General features: G+C 39.0%; 1 protein-coding gene across 5 annotated transcripts in view; it reads right to left on the minus strand.

Moving 5' to 3' along the window:
• The window catches only part of usp42 (ubiquitin specific peptidase 42), an 86262-nt gene that overhangs the window by 32546 nt on the left and 32902 nt on the right, over positions 1 to 20814 (minus strand). For all 5 annotated transcript variants that reach the window (XM_073060153.1, XM_073060152.1, XM_073060151.1 and 2 more), the window contains 8 exons: positions 17161 to 17263; positions 12641 to 12708; positions 12347 to 12417; positions 10582 to 10664; positions 4482 to 4593; positions 2205 to 2345; positions 1105 to 1205; positions 875 to 1016 (listed from right to left, as the gene is read on the minus strand). In XM_073060153.1, the coding sequence (XP_072916254.1) occupies positions 875 to 1016; positions 1105 to 1205; positions 2205 to 2345; positions 4482 to 4593; positions 10582 to 10664; positions 12347 to 12417; positions 12641 to 12708; positions 17161 to 17263 (821 nt within the window). The remainder of the gene's footprint in view (positions 1 to 874; positions 1017 to 1104; positions 1206 to 2204; positions 2346 to 4481; positions 4594 to 10581; positions 10665 to 12346; positions 12418 to 12640; positions 12709 to 17160; positions 17264 to 20814) is intronic.

The raw sequence follows: 20814 nt of genomic DNA on the forward strand, positions 1-20814 counted from the left end.
ATTCTTGAAATCTAGAGCAACACACAAAATACTGGAGGAATTCAAGTCAGGAAGCATATATGGATAGGAATAAGCAGTTGACATTTCAGGCTGAGACCCTAGTGAAGGGCTATTGTAAATAAGCTTTTGAGTCTTGGTGCTGCATGCAGTGGAAGAAGGTAATGAAGCCAAACCTATTAATCATGATCTTGCATTTATTCAGCTTCAGTATATTTAAAGGTGAGGTTGATAGGTTTTTGATTAGTAAGGTGTGAAAGGTTACAGGGCAAAGACAAAAGAATGGGGTTAAGAGGGATAATAAATCAGCCATGATGGAATTTCATAGCACACTCAACGGGCTGAAAGGCCTAACTGCTCCTCTGGTCTTATGGTGTCAGAGATTGAAATATTTATTTTTGAACAATGCAGAGAAATCAAACTAAAACCAAAAATATTCCAATGAACCCACCCACTTAGCTTCACCTATCACCTTCTAACTAGATCTTCTCCCAGCACCTGTTTATTCTAGCAACTTCTCCTCTCCTTTCCAGTCCTGAGGAAAGGTCTTGACCCAAAATGTTGCCTATTTATTCATTTCCATCAATGCTGCCTGACCTGTTGAGCTCCCCCAGCATTTGTATCACTCCAGATTTCCAGCACCTGCAGAATCCCTGGTTTCCGAATGACCATTCCCTTGATTTCACACAAGAAACATCCACAAGTACATAATCCTATCTCAATAACACCTCTTATGATAAATGGTGTAATTAAAATCTAAGACACCAAATTTTTTTGCTGCATAACATCAGCATGTATGCTGGATGCCACTGGCTCATCTCAGACAAAAATATTAAGCGACTGCCCCCAAGCTGACAAATTCACTTATTTTTCCTACCTTGGTCATTTGTGGAGAGAGTTGTGGTCCAATGAAACCAGAAAGAGACTGGTTGGTAGCCAATCGCTGATTGACAGGTGGCCTCGGAGATGACTGGCCCATGTGATTAGAATGCTTTGACCCATTTTTTGTGTCATGTGATCTGAAAAAATCATGCATTATTGCTTTAGTCAAAGGGCAAAGTTCTGAGCACATGAAAATTTCACTTGCCAAATATTTTGTTGAAGTACCTGATATAAAACAGTACATAAGCTTGCTGATTCAGCACTGATCGGATATCACTTGCAGATACGAGGGAATCGTTCATCTGGTACCACTGTCCATTACTCGCCTGGAGACATATTCATTTTCAATTACAAATAGTGGTTAAAGCTTCCACTACAAAATCATGTTCTGAAGAAATACTAGGAACTTAACACATTCACCCAAAAATTTACAGTAATTTTTAGAGATTTGGTTAAACATACTACGGGATGGCACAGTAGCAAGCAGTTAGTGCAATTGCTTTTAGCATCAGTGATCACTGATAGGGGTTTTGATTCCTACCACTGTTGGTAAGTAGCTTATATACTCTCCCTATGACTGCGTGTGTTCCCTCCCATATTCCAAAGACGTACGGGTTTGGGTTATGCTTGGGCATACTACATCGGCACCAGAAGAGTGGCCACACTTGCAGGTTGTTCCCAGCACACCCCCGACACAAGTGATAGATTTTATTTCAAGTTTCAATGTACGTGTGTCAAATAGGGTTAATCTTCAATCACATTCCCACTTGGTGGCACAATAATATCAGTGCCGGACTCTGGAGCGGAAGTTCCCGAGTTCAAACCCAAGTCGGGTTTAGTGTCAAGCTAGCAACTCGGCCTCGTAAAAACAAGAATAGCTTGCTACAGAAACACCATCATGATGGTGCCCTGGTAACTCCACTGCCCAGTTAAGGGCCATTCTTCTTCAATCACATTAACCCAAAAATATACAGATAACTTTTGATGCAAATACCTTTTAGATAGATAGATAGATAGATACTTTATTCATCCCCATGGGAAAATTCAACTTTTTTTCCAATGTCCCATACACTTGTTGTAGCAAAACTAATTACATACAATACTTAACTCAGTAAAAAATATGATATGCATCTAAATCACTATCTCAAAAAGCATTAATAATAGCTTTTAAAAAGTTCTTAAGTCCTGGCGGCAGAATTGTAAATTTGTAAATTGTAATTTGACAACTTCTGAAATTATAATCATATGTGCTATGTCTTTTGCACCTCAGCTCCGGAGGAATGCTGTTTATGTATGGTTAAATGATAACTGAATTAAGTAATTACCTTGATGTAACAGTAGTAATGTCCAGCATGACAGCTGAATCCTGAATGTACCAACACTGCATACAAAGCATAGACCACCGGTTCTCCGTTTGACTGTGACATATAAGGCCGAACATCCAGATACTCAGAATATCTCACCTCCTAAAATTAAGATGGCTTGCTTCATAAATAAGGTATTGCAAATCTTTGTACATTTTAAAATACTTTATTCCATAATTAATCTCATAACAAGGGAAATATTGAATTTGTTCAAGTTACAGAAATTTGGATAAGATGTGGCAGTGGTTGTTGAGGCAGGTACATTAGAGGCATTTAAGAAACTCTAAGATAGGCACGGTTGACTGAAAATGGAAGGCTATGTAGGAGGGAAGAGTTAGATTGATCTCAGAGTTAAAAGATCGGCACAACAGTGGCAGCAGAAGGGCCTGTAAGTTTCTGTAGTTAAAAAGTGCAGCCTTAATGGGCAGATGGTCTTGATGCACATTTTGAATACTTCATGTTGAAACACTTCAGAAGGACTTCACTGATCATAAAGTACTCTGGGATGGCACTAAAAAAAAACTAGACACACTAAAAGCTATTTGCATTGCTCTGAATCACAGTATCTTTCTCTTAAGAGCACCCCATTTTGCCTCAGGTGGAGAGGGCTGTAACTTGGCCCTATAATATTCAATATAGAGATCCTGTATGTTTCAAGGGAACAGAGTTTTCCACCACTGATAGAAGGGTCAGTCCCAGAAAGTAAAGTCAATATTGATTACGTATTTTAATGCAAGTATATGAAAGCAACACAAATCTCATTTAACCAACCTCAATATTCAGATAAATGAGCCTCGATAAGTGGTCTCAAACTCTAAACAGAACAACTTGGTGTCTCAATTGGAACTTGCACTTTACTCTTAAAATGATGACAAAAAACAAACTAGGTTGAGAGGAAACGGTGAGTTTAAGAACGTAATTAACCAGAGGAGGAGTGGAATATTTGCTGTTCAGGCACATGGTGGATCGAAGTCCACATTTCCTAACATTACCCACTTTTCTCTCAATTCATTTGACAACCAGAACTCTTCTTGTTGTTTTGATAAACTCAATGACTAAACCAGGATAGAAAATTCCAAAGATCCATCACCCCTTCAATGAGGAAATTTCTCTTCAGCCCAGCTCTATGTGCTCCACTCCCTATTCATTGACAATGACCACTGGTGCCAAACTCCTCCATTCACCCTAATGTGTCTTGTAAGAACATGGCAAACTTTAAAGGATTAATTCCAATTCTTCTTAGCTGCAGGGCACAATCTATCCAATTTCTTCTTTTTTAGCCAACCTGCCCTCTCTGGGAACAGCAAGTCTGTGAATAGATTCTATACTCCTATGGCAAGTATATCACCAAAGCCCTAAATAATCACGGCAAGACTATTATACTTTTATACTAAGTACTCTCGTAACAAACATCAAAAAGTTATTTTATTTCAACACCACTTGCTACACCTGTATGTTGTCTTTCAGTGACCTGTATGCATGAACACCTATGCCTCTTTGAACATTAATTAGTTTCTCTCTGTTTAAATTTAATTCTGCTTTATGGTTGTAATCAACAAACCAGATTACTTCATACTTTCCCACAATTAGATCGTCTCCCCCATATTCTTGCCCATGTACACAGCATAACACTATTACAGCACCAGGGACCAAGTTCAACTCCACCACTGTCTTTAAGGAGTTTAACCACATGGTTTCTTCCGAATGTTCCCACATTCCAAAGACATACAGTACTGTATATTGGTTAACATAGGAAGGTGGTTGGGAAACAGAAACAAGAGTACTTAGCTTTGTATTATCTTAACAATATTAAATATTACTTGGTATCTGGAAGGACCTAATATACAGTATTGTGCAAATGTCTTGGGCACCCTAGCTATATATAGTACCTGTGCCTAAGACTTCTGTATAGTACTGCAGTCCCAAAAATCAGGTTAATTGATCATCTGGGTCTAATTGGAAGGCTTGGCTCATTGGGCCAGAAGGGCCTGCTACAATGCTGTATCTCTAAATAAACAATAAACATCTGTATCCCTCGTAGCCTCTTTATATCCTCTTCCCTCTGAAAAACCTTATTTAGTATTCTATTATATAACTAAGAAAAGAAACCAGAGGCTGTGAAAAACAGTAAAGATAATTCATGACATCATAATTTGAACATGCTCGTTTAAGGCAGTTACCCTAGAGAATGTCTTGTCTCAAACACTGATGTATTAATTCTCAAAACTAAAACAATACCTTTGCAATCTTTCCACCGGTAAAGTTAGCAAAGCGCTTTAGGGAGAGTGTCAGCACATTTGAAGCTCGATGGATGGTGAACCGCTTTGAGGCAGGAACCATTTTCTTACACCTGGTTTTATTACAAAAGAAATCAGACAATTAGCTAACTACTTGTTTGAAGTTACCACACAGCTACAACACCTATAAAAAGTATTTTCCTCTCTTGGAAGAATTCATGTTTTATTGTTTTACAACATTGATTCACAGTAGATTTAATTTGGCATTTTTTGGACACTGATAACAGAAGAAGACTCTTCCGTGTCAAAGTGAAAATAGATCACTATAAAATGATCTAAATTAAATACAAGTATATAAAAAACAAATCAATTGATTGCGTAAGTATTCACCTCCTTTAATATGACACACCAAATCACTGGTACAGCCAATGGTTTTTAGAAGTCACAGAATTAGTTAAATGAAGATCTGTTTTTGGAGACCTTTGTGCAATTGATTGTAGTAAAAATACACCTCTATCTGGAAGGTCCAACCGCTAGTGAATCAGTATCTCGGCAAAAACAACACCATGAAGGCAAAATAACACTCCAAGCAACTCTGCGAAAAGGTTATTGAAAAGCACAAGTCAAGAGATGAATACAAGAAAATTTCCAAGTCACTGAATATCCCTTGGAATAGTCAATCAAAAAATGGAAAGAATATGGCACAGCTGTAAATCTGCCTGGTGTAGGCCATTCTCAAAAACTGAGCGACCATGCAAGAAGGGGACCAGTGAGGGAGGCCACTAAGAGATTTGTGACAACTCTGGAGGAGTTACAAGCTTCAGTGGCTGAGATGGGAGAGACTGCGTATACAACAACTGTTGCCCGGGTCCTTCACCAGTTGCAGCTTTATTGGGGAATGGCAAACAGAAAGCCATTGTTGAAAAAACATACATGAAATCTCAGCTAGAGTTTGCCAGAAGGCATGTGGGAGACTCTGAAGTCAATCAGAATCAGATTTATTATCGCCGGCATGTATTGTAAAATTTGTTAACTTAGCAGCAGTGCAATGCAATACATAATATAGAAGGAAAAACAAAAAATAAAATAATAAATAATAAATAAGTAAATCAATTACAGTGTATATTGAATAGATTAAAAATCATGCAAAACCAGAAATATATATTAAAAAAGTGAGGTAGTGTCCAAGGGTTCAATGTCCAATGTCAACTGGAACACGGTTCTATGGTCAACTGAAATCAAAATTGAGCTTTTTGGCCATTAGACTACATGCTATGTTTGGTGATAGCCGCACATCATCAAAAACATACCATCGATGCTGCCTGACCTGCTGAGTTCCTCAAACGCTTTGTGTCTGTTGCTTTGGATATGAAGCAGGGTGGTGGCTACATCACATTGTGGGGATGCTTCACTGCAGTAGGTGCTGGAAGGCTTGTAGAGAGTAAAATGAACACAGCAAAATCCTGGAGGAAAACCTGATGCAGTCTGCATAAGAGACTCGGGAGAAGATTTACTTTCTAGCAAGACAATGAGCCCAAGCATAAAGCCAAAGCTGCAAAGGAATGGCTTAAAAACAACAAAGTTAATGCCCTGGAGTGGCCAAGTCAGAGACCAGATCTCAATGCAATTGAGAATTTGTGGCTGGACTTGAAAAGGACTGTTCACTCACGATAACCATGCAATGTGACAGAGCTTGAGCAGTTTTGTAAAGAAAAATGGGGAAAAATTGCATTGTCCAGATGTGCAAAGCTGATTACAGTCTCAAGGTTATAATTGTTGTCAAAGTTGCATCTACTAAATACTGACTTGAAGAGGGTGAATACTTTTGCAATCAATTGTTGTGTTTTATATTTGTAATTAATTCAGATTACTTTGTAGAGATCTGTTTTCACTGACACAAAAGAGCCTTTTCCGTTGATCAGTGTCAAAAAAGCCAAATTAAATCCACTGTGATTCAATACTATAAAACAATAAAACATGAAAACTTCCAAGGGGTTGAATACTTTTTAGAGGCACTGTATGATTTGGATTTGTTAGTTGTAAGACACATGAAGGAGAATTAGGACATTTGGCCCATTAAGTCTGCTCTTTTAAAATAACCTTGCATGCTAGAAAGTGCTATTTAATGCAGAACATTTATCTTGCAATATATATCAAACAAATGTGCTTGAGGAACCAAAGGTCTGGTTTTTCATCTGCTAAGCTGTGACAGGAAATTGCAGTAATTAGAGAATTTCACCTTTTAGCCTGTACCCCTTCCCCTTCCTTTCCAGTCCTGACAAACAGACTTGGCCCAAATCATGGGCTGTTTATTCCCCTCCATGGATGCTGCCTGACCTGCTGAGTTCCTCAAACACTTTGTGTGTATTGCTTTGGACATCCAGCATCAGCAGAGTCTCTTTATGTTTATGGTCAATTTCTTGCCTTTGCTGTTTAATAGATTGCTTCGCACAGAAATGATATTCTTGGCCACCAAAATTGTACCGTGGCAAATGGTAATTTAAACTTCAAATTAAGAGACTATTAAAAAAAAATTAACAAACAACAAAGTAAACTTGGTAAACATGCAAGTCTTTTTACAATGCCACAACTGCAGAGTTCTCAGTTTTAGCTGAATGATAATGACAGTGTGATTCCTTTGATATTTGAATAGTATAAGAATTCCAAATAAACCACTTTAAGCAATGTGACATTAAGGCCAGATTTAAATATATATACACAAGATACAATATTACCTATCTCTATTATTGATAAGGTTGTGAAGTTTAAGGTTATTGGTATTCTCCCGTATTCAGTAATAAGACAATCATAATATTTCATTCAGTTATACTGTCCAATAAACTGGCCACTGATCTAATCAGGAAACATTAACTTGATGCAGTTTTGGATGACTGTCTACCAAGATCTGCTTTTTATTCTCCGTAGGCAAACCCTTAACCGGAATAATTGAAGAATGGAAGGAGTTATTATTTTAAACCTCTTAAAGGACAAATATTTCAAAGGGAAATCTCCATGGAAAAATATATTCTTTATGCACAAAGTGATTGATGCTGTTGCTAGAACATGGCGTCACAGTAGCGTAGGAGTTAGTGTGACACAATTACTATTTGAAACCTCTTAAAGGGCAAATATTTCAAACGGATGGTGTTCTGGAGCTCAGGGTTCAATTCTAGCACCGTCTGTACGGAGCTTGTATGCTCCCCCCATGAACCACTTTCCTGAGTGCTCCAGTTTCCTCTTAAGTTGTATCGGTTAGTAGGTTAACTGGTCATTCTAAATTGTCCTGTGATTAGGCTAGGGTTAAATCAGGGGTTACTGGGCAAGGTGGCTCATTGGGCCGGAAGGAATTGTTCCATGCTGTATTTTCCAATAAATAAAAATAAAATCCTTTTATAGTTTATTGCATTTCAGATGGAATTTCACAACTCAGAATCTGAAAGAGATGAAGGTTCTCATCTGAAACACATGACATGCTAAAAAAGCAGTATATGCAGACTGCTTGTAATTTACCAGTTTTACAGGAAGTTTTATTGAAAGATGCATCAGAAAGGCCCAGTGTATTCCTCCATGCTTTCTCTGTTTTACGATGGGATAGCTGACAGTAAGATAATAACATGATATTAAATGGGGGAAGAGGTTAAAAACATTAGTTTTCTGCTCCAACAGTGAGGGTGGCACATAGTGCAACATTTTATATCATCGGCAGTAAGACTGGGGTTTAATTCCTCCCGTGTCTGTAAGGAGTTTGTATGTTCTCCCCATTACTGTGTGGGTTTCCTCCCACATTGCAAACACATACAGGTTAGTGTTAGTGGGCTTGTTATTTTGGCTTTGGAAGCATGACAATGCTTGTTTATTATCATTGTGAAATATACTCAAAGAGTTGGCCTCCACAGTCATCTGTGGCAATGAATTCTAGATTCACCTCCCTCTGGCTAGAGAAATTCCTCCTCATCTCTGTTCTAAAGAGACACCCTTCTATTCTGAGGCTGTGCCCACTGGTCCTAGACTCACTGTTGGAAACATCCTCTCCAAAGACACTCTACCTAGGCCTTTCAATACTTGATAGGTTTCACTGAGGACACCCCCCCCCCCCAATTCTTCTAAACTCCAGTGAGAACCAGCTCAGAGCCATCAAACCCTTTCATTCCCTGAATCATTCTCATGAATCTCCTCTGGACCCCTCTGCAATTGCACATCTCCTTTGATATGGAGCCACAACACTGCTCATAATACTCCAAATGTGGTCTAATATCTTATAAAGCCTCAGCATTACATCCTTACTTTTATATTCTAGTCCTCTCAAAATGAATGCTGACATTGCTCTTGCTTTTCTACCTACTCAATCTATGAGTTAACCTTTAGTGAGAGCTGCACTGGGACTCACAAGTCCCTTCTGATATCTGAAATAGCTCCTTACTTGGAAAATAGTTTATACCTTTATTCCTTCCACCAAAGTGCATGACCATCCACTTCTCTACATTATATTCCATCTGCCACTTCTTTGTCCATTCTCCTAATCTGTTGAAGTCTTTCTGCAGATTCCCTGCTTCCTCAACACTACTTACCCCTTCACCTATTTTTATATAATCTGTAAAGTTGGCCAATGTCTTATGATCTTTATCCATAATGAAATTTAACTCCACTGGACAGCCCCAAGCCCAGCTATGAAACGAAGTGGATTGAGCATGGGTCTAGCAACCAATGTAGCTCCCAACAAAACCTGGAGCCACAGAAACTCTAACAGAAGCTCCGAAGACTTGTCCCTGGGAGAGGAAGGATTATTGGTTAGAAGACATATGAATTCACGTGGTGAAAGCCGCACGTCTGTGGAAGCCACTGGGGCAACCAACCTCGCAAAGAGGACTCTGGTGAGTTGCTGTCAGCGGCCTGTGCCCCAGTAGAAGTTATAGGTTTAAGAAGAACATAATGAAATTTGGTGGCTCCCAAATATGTAAAATTAATGTTAAGCAGTGCTATATATTTCTTCATCTTGCTCATGGTAATTTCAAAGGAAATGTGAGGTGCAAATTGTTTTTTTTTTAAAAACAACATAAGAGTGGTGAGTGCCTGAGATGTGCTGCCTAAGTTGGTGGTAGAGGCAGACACATTAAAGACTTCTAAGAGACGTTTAGATAGACACATGAATGTGAGGAAAATGGAAGGATACTGACATTGTGTAGGCAGGCACAAGGAATTAGTTTACTTGGCCATTTGATGACTAATTTATTTAGTTAGGCATAACATTGTGGAACGAAAGGTATTTTTCTGCGCTGTACTGTTCTATGTTTTAGGAGATCCTTGGTAAACTTTTAACAAGTTAGTGATAGACCATTCAAAGGTAAGAAATGCTGCAGTCCTGAAGCAAGTGGGTAATGTACAAGAAATGTCCCTCATTGTCAGTGGCTGGGAAGGATAAGAGACAGAGCAAGCTAGAGCTTTTCTCTTTGGAGCAAAGGAAGATGAGAGGTGACTTGATAGAGGTGTACAAGATGATAAGTGGCACAGTTCAAGTAGATAGCCAGAGACTTCTTCTAAGGGTGGAATGGCTAAAATGAGAGGGCAAAACTTTAAAGTGTTTGGAGGAGGGTTTAAGCAGGATATCGGAGGTAGGTTTTATTTTACAGAGCATGGTGAGTCTTTGAACGTGCTATCTGGATGGCGGTAGGCTCAGATACATTAGGGAAATTTAAAAGACCCTTTAGACAGGCACATGGATGAAAGAAAAATGGAGGGCTACTTGAGAGGGAAGGATTAAATTGATCTTGGAGTAGGTTAGAGGGTCAGTAATTGTGGGCTGAAGGAACAGCTTCTTCTCCTCTACTATCAGATTACAAAATGGTCTACAACCAGTACCTCACCCTTCCTCTTTTTCACCATTCATTTTTATAACGTATAATAATTATGTCTTGCAACAAAACAACAAATTTCATGACACACATCAGTGGTAACAAACCTGATTCAGATTCCAAAATCCTGAGTACACTGGATTATCAGTGTGGAAGGTAAACTGCCGTGGTGATATCAACATATTAGACACAAAAGGGCCGATCAACAGTTGGCTACCAAACCTTAATTGCAGTAGCAAGTAGTTTACTCACTTGGTACATTTGTATGCATTTTCTCCATCTAGCTGTTCAGGTTTCACAAACTGATCCAGAGCTTTTGTGATGTTTGGTGCTGTCTATAAAAAATATTCACATATGATCATAAGACAAAATACTAAAATTCTTAAAAATCCCTAAATATTTAATACATTGAGAGTCTTAAAACATGTGAAAGATTTAAATTTGTTATAACCATTCCCTGAACCACTGGACTGAAAAATAAATTCTACAAAATTAAAAAGAAATCACATGCAACTTAAAATTACATTAAAAATGAAAATCCAAACTGAACAGAAAACTAAAAGGTTATAAGTGTGTAATCAAGATCAGAATTTAATCAGCAACATAAACTTACATCTTTTATTCTCTCAAACCATAAGGTTATACTAAGTAGTTAATATTAGCAGCAAGTATCATCTGCTCATCAGTTATCAGATTTATAACAGCAAATTCAAAACATTTAACATCCAGACTTTTCACATCTGAATCAAGTTATAAAATTATTCTGGTAATTTCTCCCCCTCCCCTCCTTTTCTATTCCCCATTCTGGTTCCCTTCTAATCTCCTTTTTACACCTTACCTGCTTATCCTTTTCCTCTGGTTCCCTTCCTCCCTCCCTTTCCCCCATGGTCCACTCTCCTCTTCTATAAGATTCCTTCTTCTTCAGCCCTTTATTTTTAACCCATTACCTTCTAGCTTCTTACTTCACCTCCCTCCCCTCACCTGGCTTCACCTATCACCTTCCAGCTTGTACTCCATCCCCTCCCTCCACCTTCTTATTCCCCCTTTCTTTCCGATCAATAATACAAGAGATTCAGTAGATGCTGGAAATCCAGAGTAACACACATAAAATACTGATGGAACTTAACAGGTCAGGCAGTATCTATGGAAAAGAGTAAACATCAATGTTTGGGGCTGAGACCCTCCTCCCACCTTCTTATTCTTGCTTTGTGCCCCTTCTTTTCCAGTCTTGATGCAGGAACTTGGCTGAAAAATTGACTATTTATTCCCCTCCATAGATGCTGCCTGACCTGCTGAATTCCTCTGGATGTGTGCTACTGTAGATTTCCAGCATCTGCCAAATCTCATGTTTATAAACTGGCAACGATTGTATTGGCTGATAATTATCATGAATGTATCCAAATTTCCTGCAGCCTAAAACAATGTAGTAATTTAGAAAAATTTTACCTACACTGCATGTTGGAAAAGAATCATTTACTACACAGGTATTTGGCCTATCATCCCTATGCCAGCAGCTTTACAGGTTTCCATTTAGCCCTACTCCACTGATTTTTTTTACCCAAAGTCAAAGAATTTTTTCCAATCATGAAGTCCTGACAGTTTTTAAAATGTGGATTTTAATGTAAATTAGTTAATGTAATCAAAAATGTAAATTGTACCCAGAAGTAAATACAATTCAATAGTCGAGGCCAAATTAATGAGGTTTAATGAAGCTTGCTTTCAGTTCACTGTCTTCCTGTATAAAGGCAATGCTCCCAGTGGCTCATTTAGACTTGGGTTTCTTTGAAACGTTATTGACCTCTGTCTGAAGGTGAGGGTTAACCACAAAGACTGTCTTGTAGCTTGCCGCACTAGAAGCGACCATAACCTCTGGACAGTGTTTCTACAGCAAGGAAGTAAACCTCTCAGCTATGAAAATCAAGGTTGACTAATAGAAAAAGCTTGTACAAATGCAAAGATAGGGAATCGGTTCTTACAAATACAAGTTTGTTGGTTAGCAAAAAGTATACTCAAATACCTTTATTTCTAGAGCAATATCCAAATATGGGTCATAGGTGTCAGAAACTCCTTTGCAGTTTAGGCATTTAACTAAAATCAGAAAAACACTGTTAGAAAAATACAGTAATATAAAATGTTCAAGAATTTTAACACTGAAGAACTTCAGCACAGTACAATAAACATCCACCTTTCTACGATCAGGTAATTCTGATGCCTAGAAAGCAAAAAGCAGTTTTGATTTACACATCCATTAATTGTACAAGAAATGTTAAAAATATAAAATGACTCAAATCTTTATAAAAATACAACATACCTCTGGATCTTAAGTACCCTCCGAAAATTTGATATATCATTGTGGTGGCCTGAGTTTGTCTATCCAACCTGTGGAGGCATCGAGAAGAAAAATCAGTTTTACAATTAATCCTTGGTTAAAAATACATTCATTTTGACAGCACAACATACTGATTTTAAATATTTCAAATCAGTTTACTTATCCTCACAGCTAAAGAATTTATTTATAGGTATTCATTTATGACAGCACCAGAAGCATTATACTGTTGCATATTTGTAAATGTCACAGATGCACTTTATCTCAACTTGTACATCTACAGGATACTTTTTTGTCTGTTAACATTATTTTAAGTGCTGTATGTGATTTGTAATGTGTTTTGCACCTTGGCTCAAGAGGAACATTGTTTTGTTTAGCTGTAGACGTGTACAATTGAATGACAATAAACTTGAACTAAAGTTTAATACCAAAACACAAGTGAAGCCTATAATGATATGGCAAACCACAGATGGAGCTCACTTCCAGTTGCTCCATGCTCTTAAGTATATGATAACAACAGAAACATGGAGAACTCTGTGCATTTCAAGCTGACCGCTTCATTAGGTACAGGAGTGGAACCCAGTGGTCTTCTGCTGCTGCAGCCCATCTACTTCAAGGTTCAATGCATTGTGCACTCAGCAAAGCTCTTTTACAGACTACTGTTGTATGACATAGTTATTTGAGTAACTGTCACCTTCCTGTCAGTCTGGCCATTCACCTCTGACTTCTCATTAACAAGTAGTTCAGGCCCACAGAATTGCTGCTCACTGGATGTTTTTTCACATCTTTCTCTATGTTCTTGAGACAGCTGTGCATGAAAATTCCAGGAGATCAACAGTTTCTGAGATACTCGAACTACCGCATCTAGCACCAACAATCATCCCACAGTCAAAGTAATTTAGATCGCTTTTTTTCCCTATTCTGATGTTTGGTCTGAACAACTGAAACCTTTGACCATGCCTGCACACCTTTATTCATTGAGATGCTGCTACATGATTTGCTGATTAGATATCTGCATTTAAGAGCTTGTGTGCTATTAAGCTGGAGAGTGACATAGTTAATTCAGAAACAAAGGTTCTGAACTTAAAGAAGGGTAACTTTGAAGGTATGAGATGTGAATTAGCTAAGATAGACTGGCAAATGATATTTAAAGGGTTGACGGTGGATATGCAATGGCAAGCATTTAAAGATCGCATGGATGAACTACAACAATTGTTCATCCCAGTTTGGCAAAAGAATAAACCAGGGAAGGTAGTGCACCAGTGGCTGACAAGGGAAATTAGGGATAGTATCAAGTCCAAAGAAGAAACATATAAATTAGCAAAAAAAAGCGGCACACCTGAGGACTGGGAGAAATTCAGAGACCAGCAGAGGAGGACAAAGGGCTTAATTAGGAAAGGGAAAAAAGATTATGAGAGAAAGCTGGCAGGGAACATAAAAACTGACTGTAAAAGCTTTTATAGATACGTGAAAAGAAAAAGATTGGTCAAGACAAATGTAGGTCCTTTACAGCCAGAAACAGGTGAATTGATCATAGGGAACAAAGACATGGCAGACCAATTGAATAACTACTTTGGTTCTGTCTTCACTGAGGAGGACATAAATAATCTTCCAGAAATAGTAAGGGACCGAGGGTCTAGTGAGATGGAGGGACTGAGGGAAATACATGTTAGTAGGGAAGTGGTGTTAGGTAAATTGAAGGGATTAAAGGCAGATAAATCCCCAGGGCCAGATGGTCTGCATCCCAGAGTGCTTAAGGAAGTAGTCCAAGAAATAGTGGATGCATTAGTGATAATTTTTCAAAACTCCTTAGATTCTGGATTAGTTCCTGAGGATTGGAGGGTGGCTAATGTAACCCCACTTTTTAAAAAAGGAGGGAGAGAAAAACCGGGGAATTATAGACCGGTTAGTCTGACATCGGTGGTGGGGAAAATGCTAGAGTCGGTTATCAAAGATGTGATAACAGCACATTTGGAAAGAGGTGAAATCATCGGACAAAGTCAGCATGGATTTGTGAAAGAAAAATCATGTCTGATGAATCTTACAGAAGTTTTTGAAGATGTAGCTAGTAGAGTGGATAGGGGAGAGCCAGTGGATGTGGTATATTTAGATTTTCAAAAGGCTTTTGACAAGGTCCCACACAGGAGATTAGTGTACAAACTTAAAGCACACGGTATTGGGGGTATGGTATTAATGTGGATAGGGAATTGGTTGGCAGACAGGAAGCAAAGAGTGGGAGTAAACGGGACCTTTTCAGAAAGGCAGGCAGTGACTAGTGGGGTACCGCAAGGCTCAGTGCTGGGACCCCAGTTGTTTACAATATATATTAATGATTTAGACGAGGGAATTAAATGCAGCATCTCCAAGTTTGCGGATGACATGAAGCTGGGTGGCGGTGTTAGCTGTGCGCAGGATGCTAAGAGGATGCAGGGTGACTTGGATAGGTTAGGTGAGTGGGCAAATTCATGGCAGGTGCAATTTAATGTGGATAAATGCGAGGTTATCCACTTTGGTTGCAAGAACAGGAAAACAGATTATTATCTGAACGGTGGCCGATTAGGAAAAGGGGAGATGCAATGAGACCTGGGTGTCATTGTACACCAGTCATTGAAGGTGGGCATGCAGGTACAGCAGGCGGTGAAAAAGGCAAATGGTATGTTGGCATTCATAGCAAAAGGATTTGAGTACAGGAGCAGGGAGGTTCTACTGCAGTTGTACAAGGCCTTGGTGAGACCGCACCTAGAATATTGTGTGCAGTTTTGGTCCCCTAATCTGAGGAAAGACATTCTTGCCTTAGAGGGAGTACAGAGAAGGTTCACCAGACTGATTCCTGGGATGACAGGACTTTCATATGAAGAAAGACTGGATCGACTAGGCTTATACTCACTGGAATTTAGAAGATTGAGGGGGGATCTTATTGAAACGTATAAAATTCTAAAGGGATTGGACAGGCTAGATGCAGGAAGATTGTTTCCGATGTTGCGGAGGTCCGGAACTAGGGGTCACAGTTTAAGGATAAAGGGGAAGCCTTTTAGGACTGAGATGAGGAAGAACTTCTTCACGCAGAGGGTAGTGAATCTGTGGAATTCTCTGCCACAGGAAACAGTTGAGGCCGGTTCATTGGCTATATTTAAGAGGAAGTTAGATATGGCCCTTGTGGCTAAAGGGATCAGGGGATATGGAGAGAAAGCAGGTACAGGGTTCTGAGTTGGATGATCAGCCATGATCATACTGAACAGCGGTGCAGGCTCGAAGGGCCTACTCCTGAACCTATTTTCTATGTTTCTATACCCAATAAAGTGGCTACTGAGTACATGTGCTAAGATAGTGAAAAATTTGTCTTGCATTCTGGACATTACGGATCAAATCATGACACAGTGCATTGAACTAAAACAATAAAAGTGTAAAAGCTACCCAAAAAAGTGCAGGTAAATGATAAAGTGCAAGATCATAACAAGGAAAATGGAGACCAAGAGCCCATCATATTGTATAAGAAGTTTGTTCAAGACTCTGATAACAGTGGGATAGAAGGTATCCTTGAGCCTGGTACTATATGCTTTCAGGCTTTTGAATCTTCTGGCTGAAGGGAGATGGGAGAAGAGAGAATACCTGGGGTGTGTGGGTCTTTGATTATCCTGGCAGTTTACAGAGGCAGCAAGCAGTATAGGCAGAATCCACAGAGGGGAGGCTGCATCCTGTTTAAACAAATTTCTGCTAAGTGCTATTTTAAATTATGCATAAGAGAATTTATATAAACTTAAAACCATTTATAACCCTCCAATTCTTGTAGAGAATGTGCATTATAGTTTGTTCCCAGGTTACAAAAGGATTCTGTTTGTGAATTGCTTGTAACCTGAACAGTTTGTGTTGAAAATGGAGCTGTAAACTGAGCTTCCAGGCAACAGGAATGCATGCAGCCTCACAGCAGCCATCAAATTCGTCCCGCTGGTCTTGCTCATACATACAAGCTGTAGACAAGTTGGCCAGTTGTAAACTAGGGTGGACCTACAGCCTGCTTTTATGATATAACTGGGGATAACTGACATATTTTATCGCGCAAGAGTACTTTTATATATGAAGTATGCAAATCTGAAATTAGTATTCAATGCAGGAAGATGAGAGGTGACTTGATAGAGGTGTACAAGATGATAAGAGGCATAGATAGAATGGACAGCCAGAGACCTTTTCCCAGGGCAGAAACGGCTAATACAAGGGGTTATAATTTGTAGGTGTTTAGAGCAAAGTATATTGGGGATGTCAGAGGCAGTTTTTACAGAGTGGTAGGCGTGCTAAGGGCAGTGGTAGAGAAGATACATTAGGGACATTCAAAAGACTCTTAGATAAGCATATGGATGAAAGGAAAATGGAGGGCTATGTCATAAAAAAGAGTTGGACCAATCTTAGGTTAAGGGATGGTACAATATCATGGGGCAAAGGATCTACCATTCCATGTACAATGTTCCATGAAATACTAAGTCATACAATCTTCATTTAGACATACTCACTTGTTGCTTCCGTTCAGGCATGCTTTCTGGAGAGCATCAACTGTGTAACGTAGGAATTCGTGAGCATCTTCCTGGTTTCCAAATCGGAAATGTTTTGCTATCCCTAAAAGATTGAAAATTTAATAATGGAATTGACTAGTATAGTAACTAAAGTTCAGATCACTTTGAAAATTAAATCTTTTATCATGAATGCAACTTTGAGCCTGTTACCATGGGAAAGGTTTCTTCCATAAGTTTTGGACCTGTGCTGAATTGGCTGATGCGTGACAGGGCCATTGTCTTTAATGCTCTACACTAGCATGGGAAGTAAGGAAATGAAGCCACTTGTAATTCCTGCCATAGTATCCATTCTAATGCCCTTTGCTGAGGTACAACATACAGGTTCAAACTTAGATGTGAAACCCCTCTTTTAATCATATGCTTTGATTAGCAATATGAAATAGCAAAACTGCAGGTCAATCTCCCTGAAGCTACTCTCCATTAGGGAAGAGACAGGCTATCCACAATGACCAGGTTAGAAAAGGCAAACTCCAATTCATATTTACATTCCATGTGTTATGTCAGTGAGAACACAAGAGGACGGCATGATTAGACAGGTTAACATCAGTCAGGCAGCGATTGCAATGATAATCAATTGTAGACACTGAAGAACTGGAAGAACTTCAGTATGTACTTTATTTTCTTTTTATTTAGAGACACAGTGTGGACCAGGCCCTATCAGCCCATGAAAAGTGCTGCCCAGCAACCCATGTTGCTGCCCAATCACAGACAATTTACACTGACCTATTAATCTAACTGGTACATCTTTGGACTTGTGGAGGAAACCAGAGCATCCACAGGAAACCCATGCGCTCACGCGAAGGACAAACAAACTTCTTACAGAGGATACTGATGCTGGAACTGAACTCCAAACTCCAACGCCCTGAGCTGCAGTGGCATCGCACTAACTGCTATGCTACCATGGCACCCCTCTCCCCCACATGTTGTGTGTATGTACAATCGCAAGCAGCCAAGGATGGTCTCCAAATACTGAACGACTTATTCGTTAGAACCCAATTTATACCATGTACATGAGTAATGAACTACAGAAACAATTAAAACAATTAGTTAAACCACAGAACACTATGGCACTGTACAAGCCCTTCAGCCCTCCATGTTGTGCCGACCCATATAATCCTTAAATAGTACTAAACCACACTACCCCATAACCTTCCATTTTTCTTTCATCCATGTGCCTGTCCAAGAGGCTCTTAAATACCCCTAATGTTTTAGCCTCCACCACCATCCCTGGCAAGTCATTCCAGGCACTCACAACCCTCTGTGTAAAAAAACTTACCCCTGATGTCTCCCCTAAACTTCCCTCCCTTAATTTTGTACCTATGCCCTCTGGTGTTTGCACTATAATTTACACTAATTAAGACTACTGTTACAATAATTGTTCATGTTGATAAATGCTTTACAGCTGAATTGAGTTAGGATACCAACTCCATGAAGTACATATACTGCCACACTTAATTTGAATATCCCCAATGGTCCAGAACTAAACTACAGAAGTTAACTGATCAGAATAAAACCAACACAATAGGTTTTGCTTAATTTCTTTGCAGCAACAACCACTGAACAATTATCAAACAATATTAATTCACATTATCTATTTAAGCTTATCCTTCATGAGATCCGAGATTATCACAACAAGACTAGGCATGGACTGGGACGGAAATAGGCACAATAACAGTCTGGCAGATTAGATGGGCCAAAGGGCCTGTTTCAGTGCTCTGAAGCTCTATCACTCTGTGAAAAAGGGCTGGAATGGGAGAAGGGGAAACTGAAGGACAGAAATACATCTTTACACTTAAAATGTGATTTAACAATTTTGAAGCATCCTATGTGAACTAATGAAACAGTTCAGGTACCAGAGTAAAATACTCCCGTGTTAATACTTGAAATCAAAGAGCTACCAGTCAAATTGAAAAAAGCCAAAAATAATCTGGACTATTTATATTTATTATAGAAGTGTCTGACATTTGTTCAATATTTCCATTTAATGCATCAAGTATGGCAATCTTTTGCCTTGATGCTTATTTTCCAGTCCACCAGAAACCTCTTCACAACTCCTTAAGCATAAATCCACATTAACTAAGTAATCTACAGACATTGTGCAAAGACCATAAGACATACAAGAAGAATCAGGCTATTTCGTCCATCAAGTTTGCTTTACCATTCCATCACGGCTGATTTATTAACCCTCCCTTCTCCATTCTCCCTTTGACATATTTACTATTCAGATCACATGTACATCGAAGCATACAGCAAAATTTGTCGCTTGTGTTAACAATTAACAAACCCAAGATTGTGCTAGGGCAGCCCACCAGTCTCATCACCATCAAGAACCTATCTACCTCCGCTTTAAATGAAGCCAGTGACAGCCTCCACAGCTGTCTGTAGCAATAAATACCAGATTCACCACTCTCTGGCTAAAGAATTTCCTCATGTCTGGTCTAAAGGGATGTCCTTCTATTCTGGTAAGAATAGAAGGCAAGAACTGCTGGATTCAGAAGATTCATTCCCCCCACACCCCAAATATTATTTATAGGCCAGAAGCAGCAACAATTTCTCTTCAAACTCTTAAACTAACCCTGTGTGATCGTAGTATCAGCTAAAGAAAGCCTAATCATCAGGACAACATCACCACTACAACTCCATGTAGTGAGAATTATGTTCACCCTTCAGAAAAGGTAAACAGTGCATTTTGATTGACTGGGTTAGCAAACAGACAAATCCATGTACATCCTGAAATTCTAAACTGAAGCCTACAATTTGAAATGACAGATTTTGTTTACTAAAATGCTGCCTAGTCACTATAAACAGAAAATACACACAAACACTATACTTCAAATGCAGGGTGGTTGACACTATAAATTATCATAAAAATTAGCCTCTACATCTGTTTCACCCTTAACCTGCAGTTCTAATCTCACCCAACCTCAGTGGAAAAAGCCTCCTTGAATTTACCCTATCTATACCCCTCAATTTTGTCTAGTTCTACCAAATGTCTCCTCATTCTCCTACGCTCCAGGAAATAAAGTCCTAACCCATGTAACCTTTCCCTATAACTCAGTTTTCTTCTGATGGCTGTAGTCCCACCAATTGCTAAATCTTTTTCCAGTTATTTTGCAGCATTCCATACAATTCCTCAGTACTTTACACACAGTTATTTGGAAAAGAAGAGCTTCCAAGATTTAATACCTTGGTAAACTCTCGTAAGGTAGCAACAAATCCAACTCCCCTTAAACACCAGCCATTATGGAAAGTTACCAGAGTGCACACAATCATGCTCTCCACCAGCTAATTCTATTGCACTTAATTAGTCATCCCAATTGCACCAAAGATTTTCAGTTATGCTAGAGGCTCTAATTTAATGAACGACCATGAGCAAGTCACTAAGAATAAATGATCTCAATATTTTAAAGAGTTGCTTCATTAAAACAACAACTCTGTTCTCTAGTACTACTGGAAAACTATACAGTAATTCAGAAGTTTCAACCTTTCTGGAATACTGAAGATTATAAGAGGGCAGAAACTTTAAAGTAAAGAATCAGGAGAATAAAGTACATCATCATAAAAAAAATTCTTAAAACAGGGCCTGATTTTCAA

This window comes from Hemitrygon akajei, chromosome 11 (genome assembly GCF_048418815.1).
Source record: "Hemitrygon akajei chromosome 11, sHemAka1.3, whole genome shotgun sequence".
NCBI classification, from domain to species: domain Eukaryota; kingdom Metazoa; phylum Chordata; class Chondrichthyes; order Myliobatiformes; family Dasyatidae; genus Hemitrygon; species Hemitrygon akajei.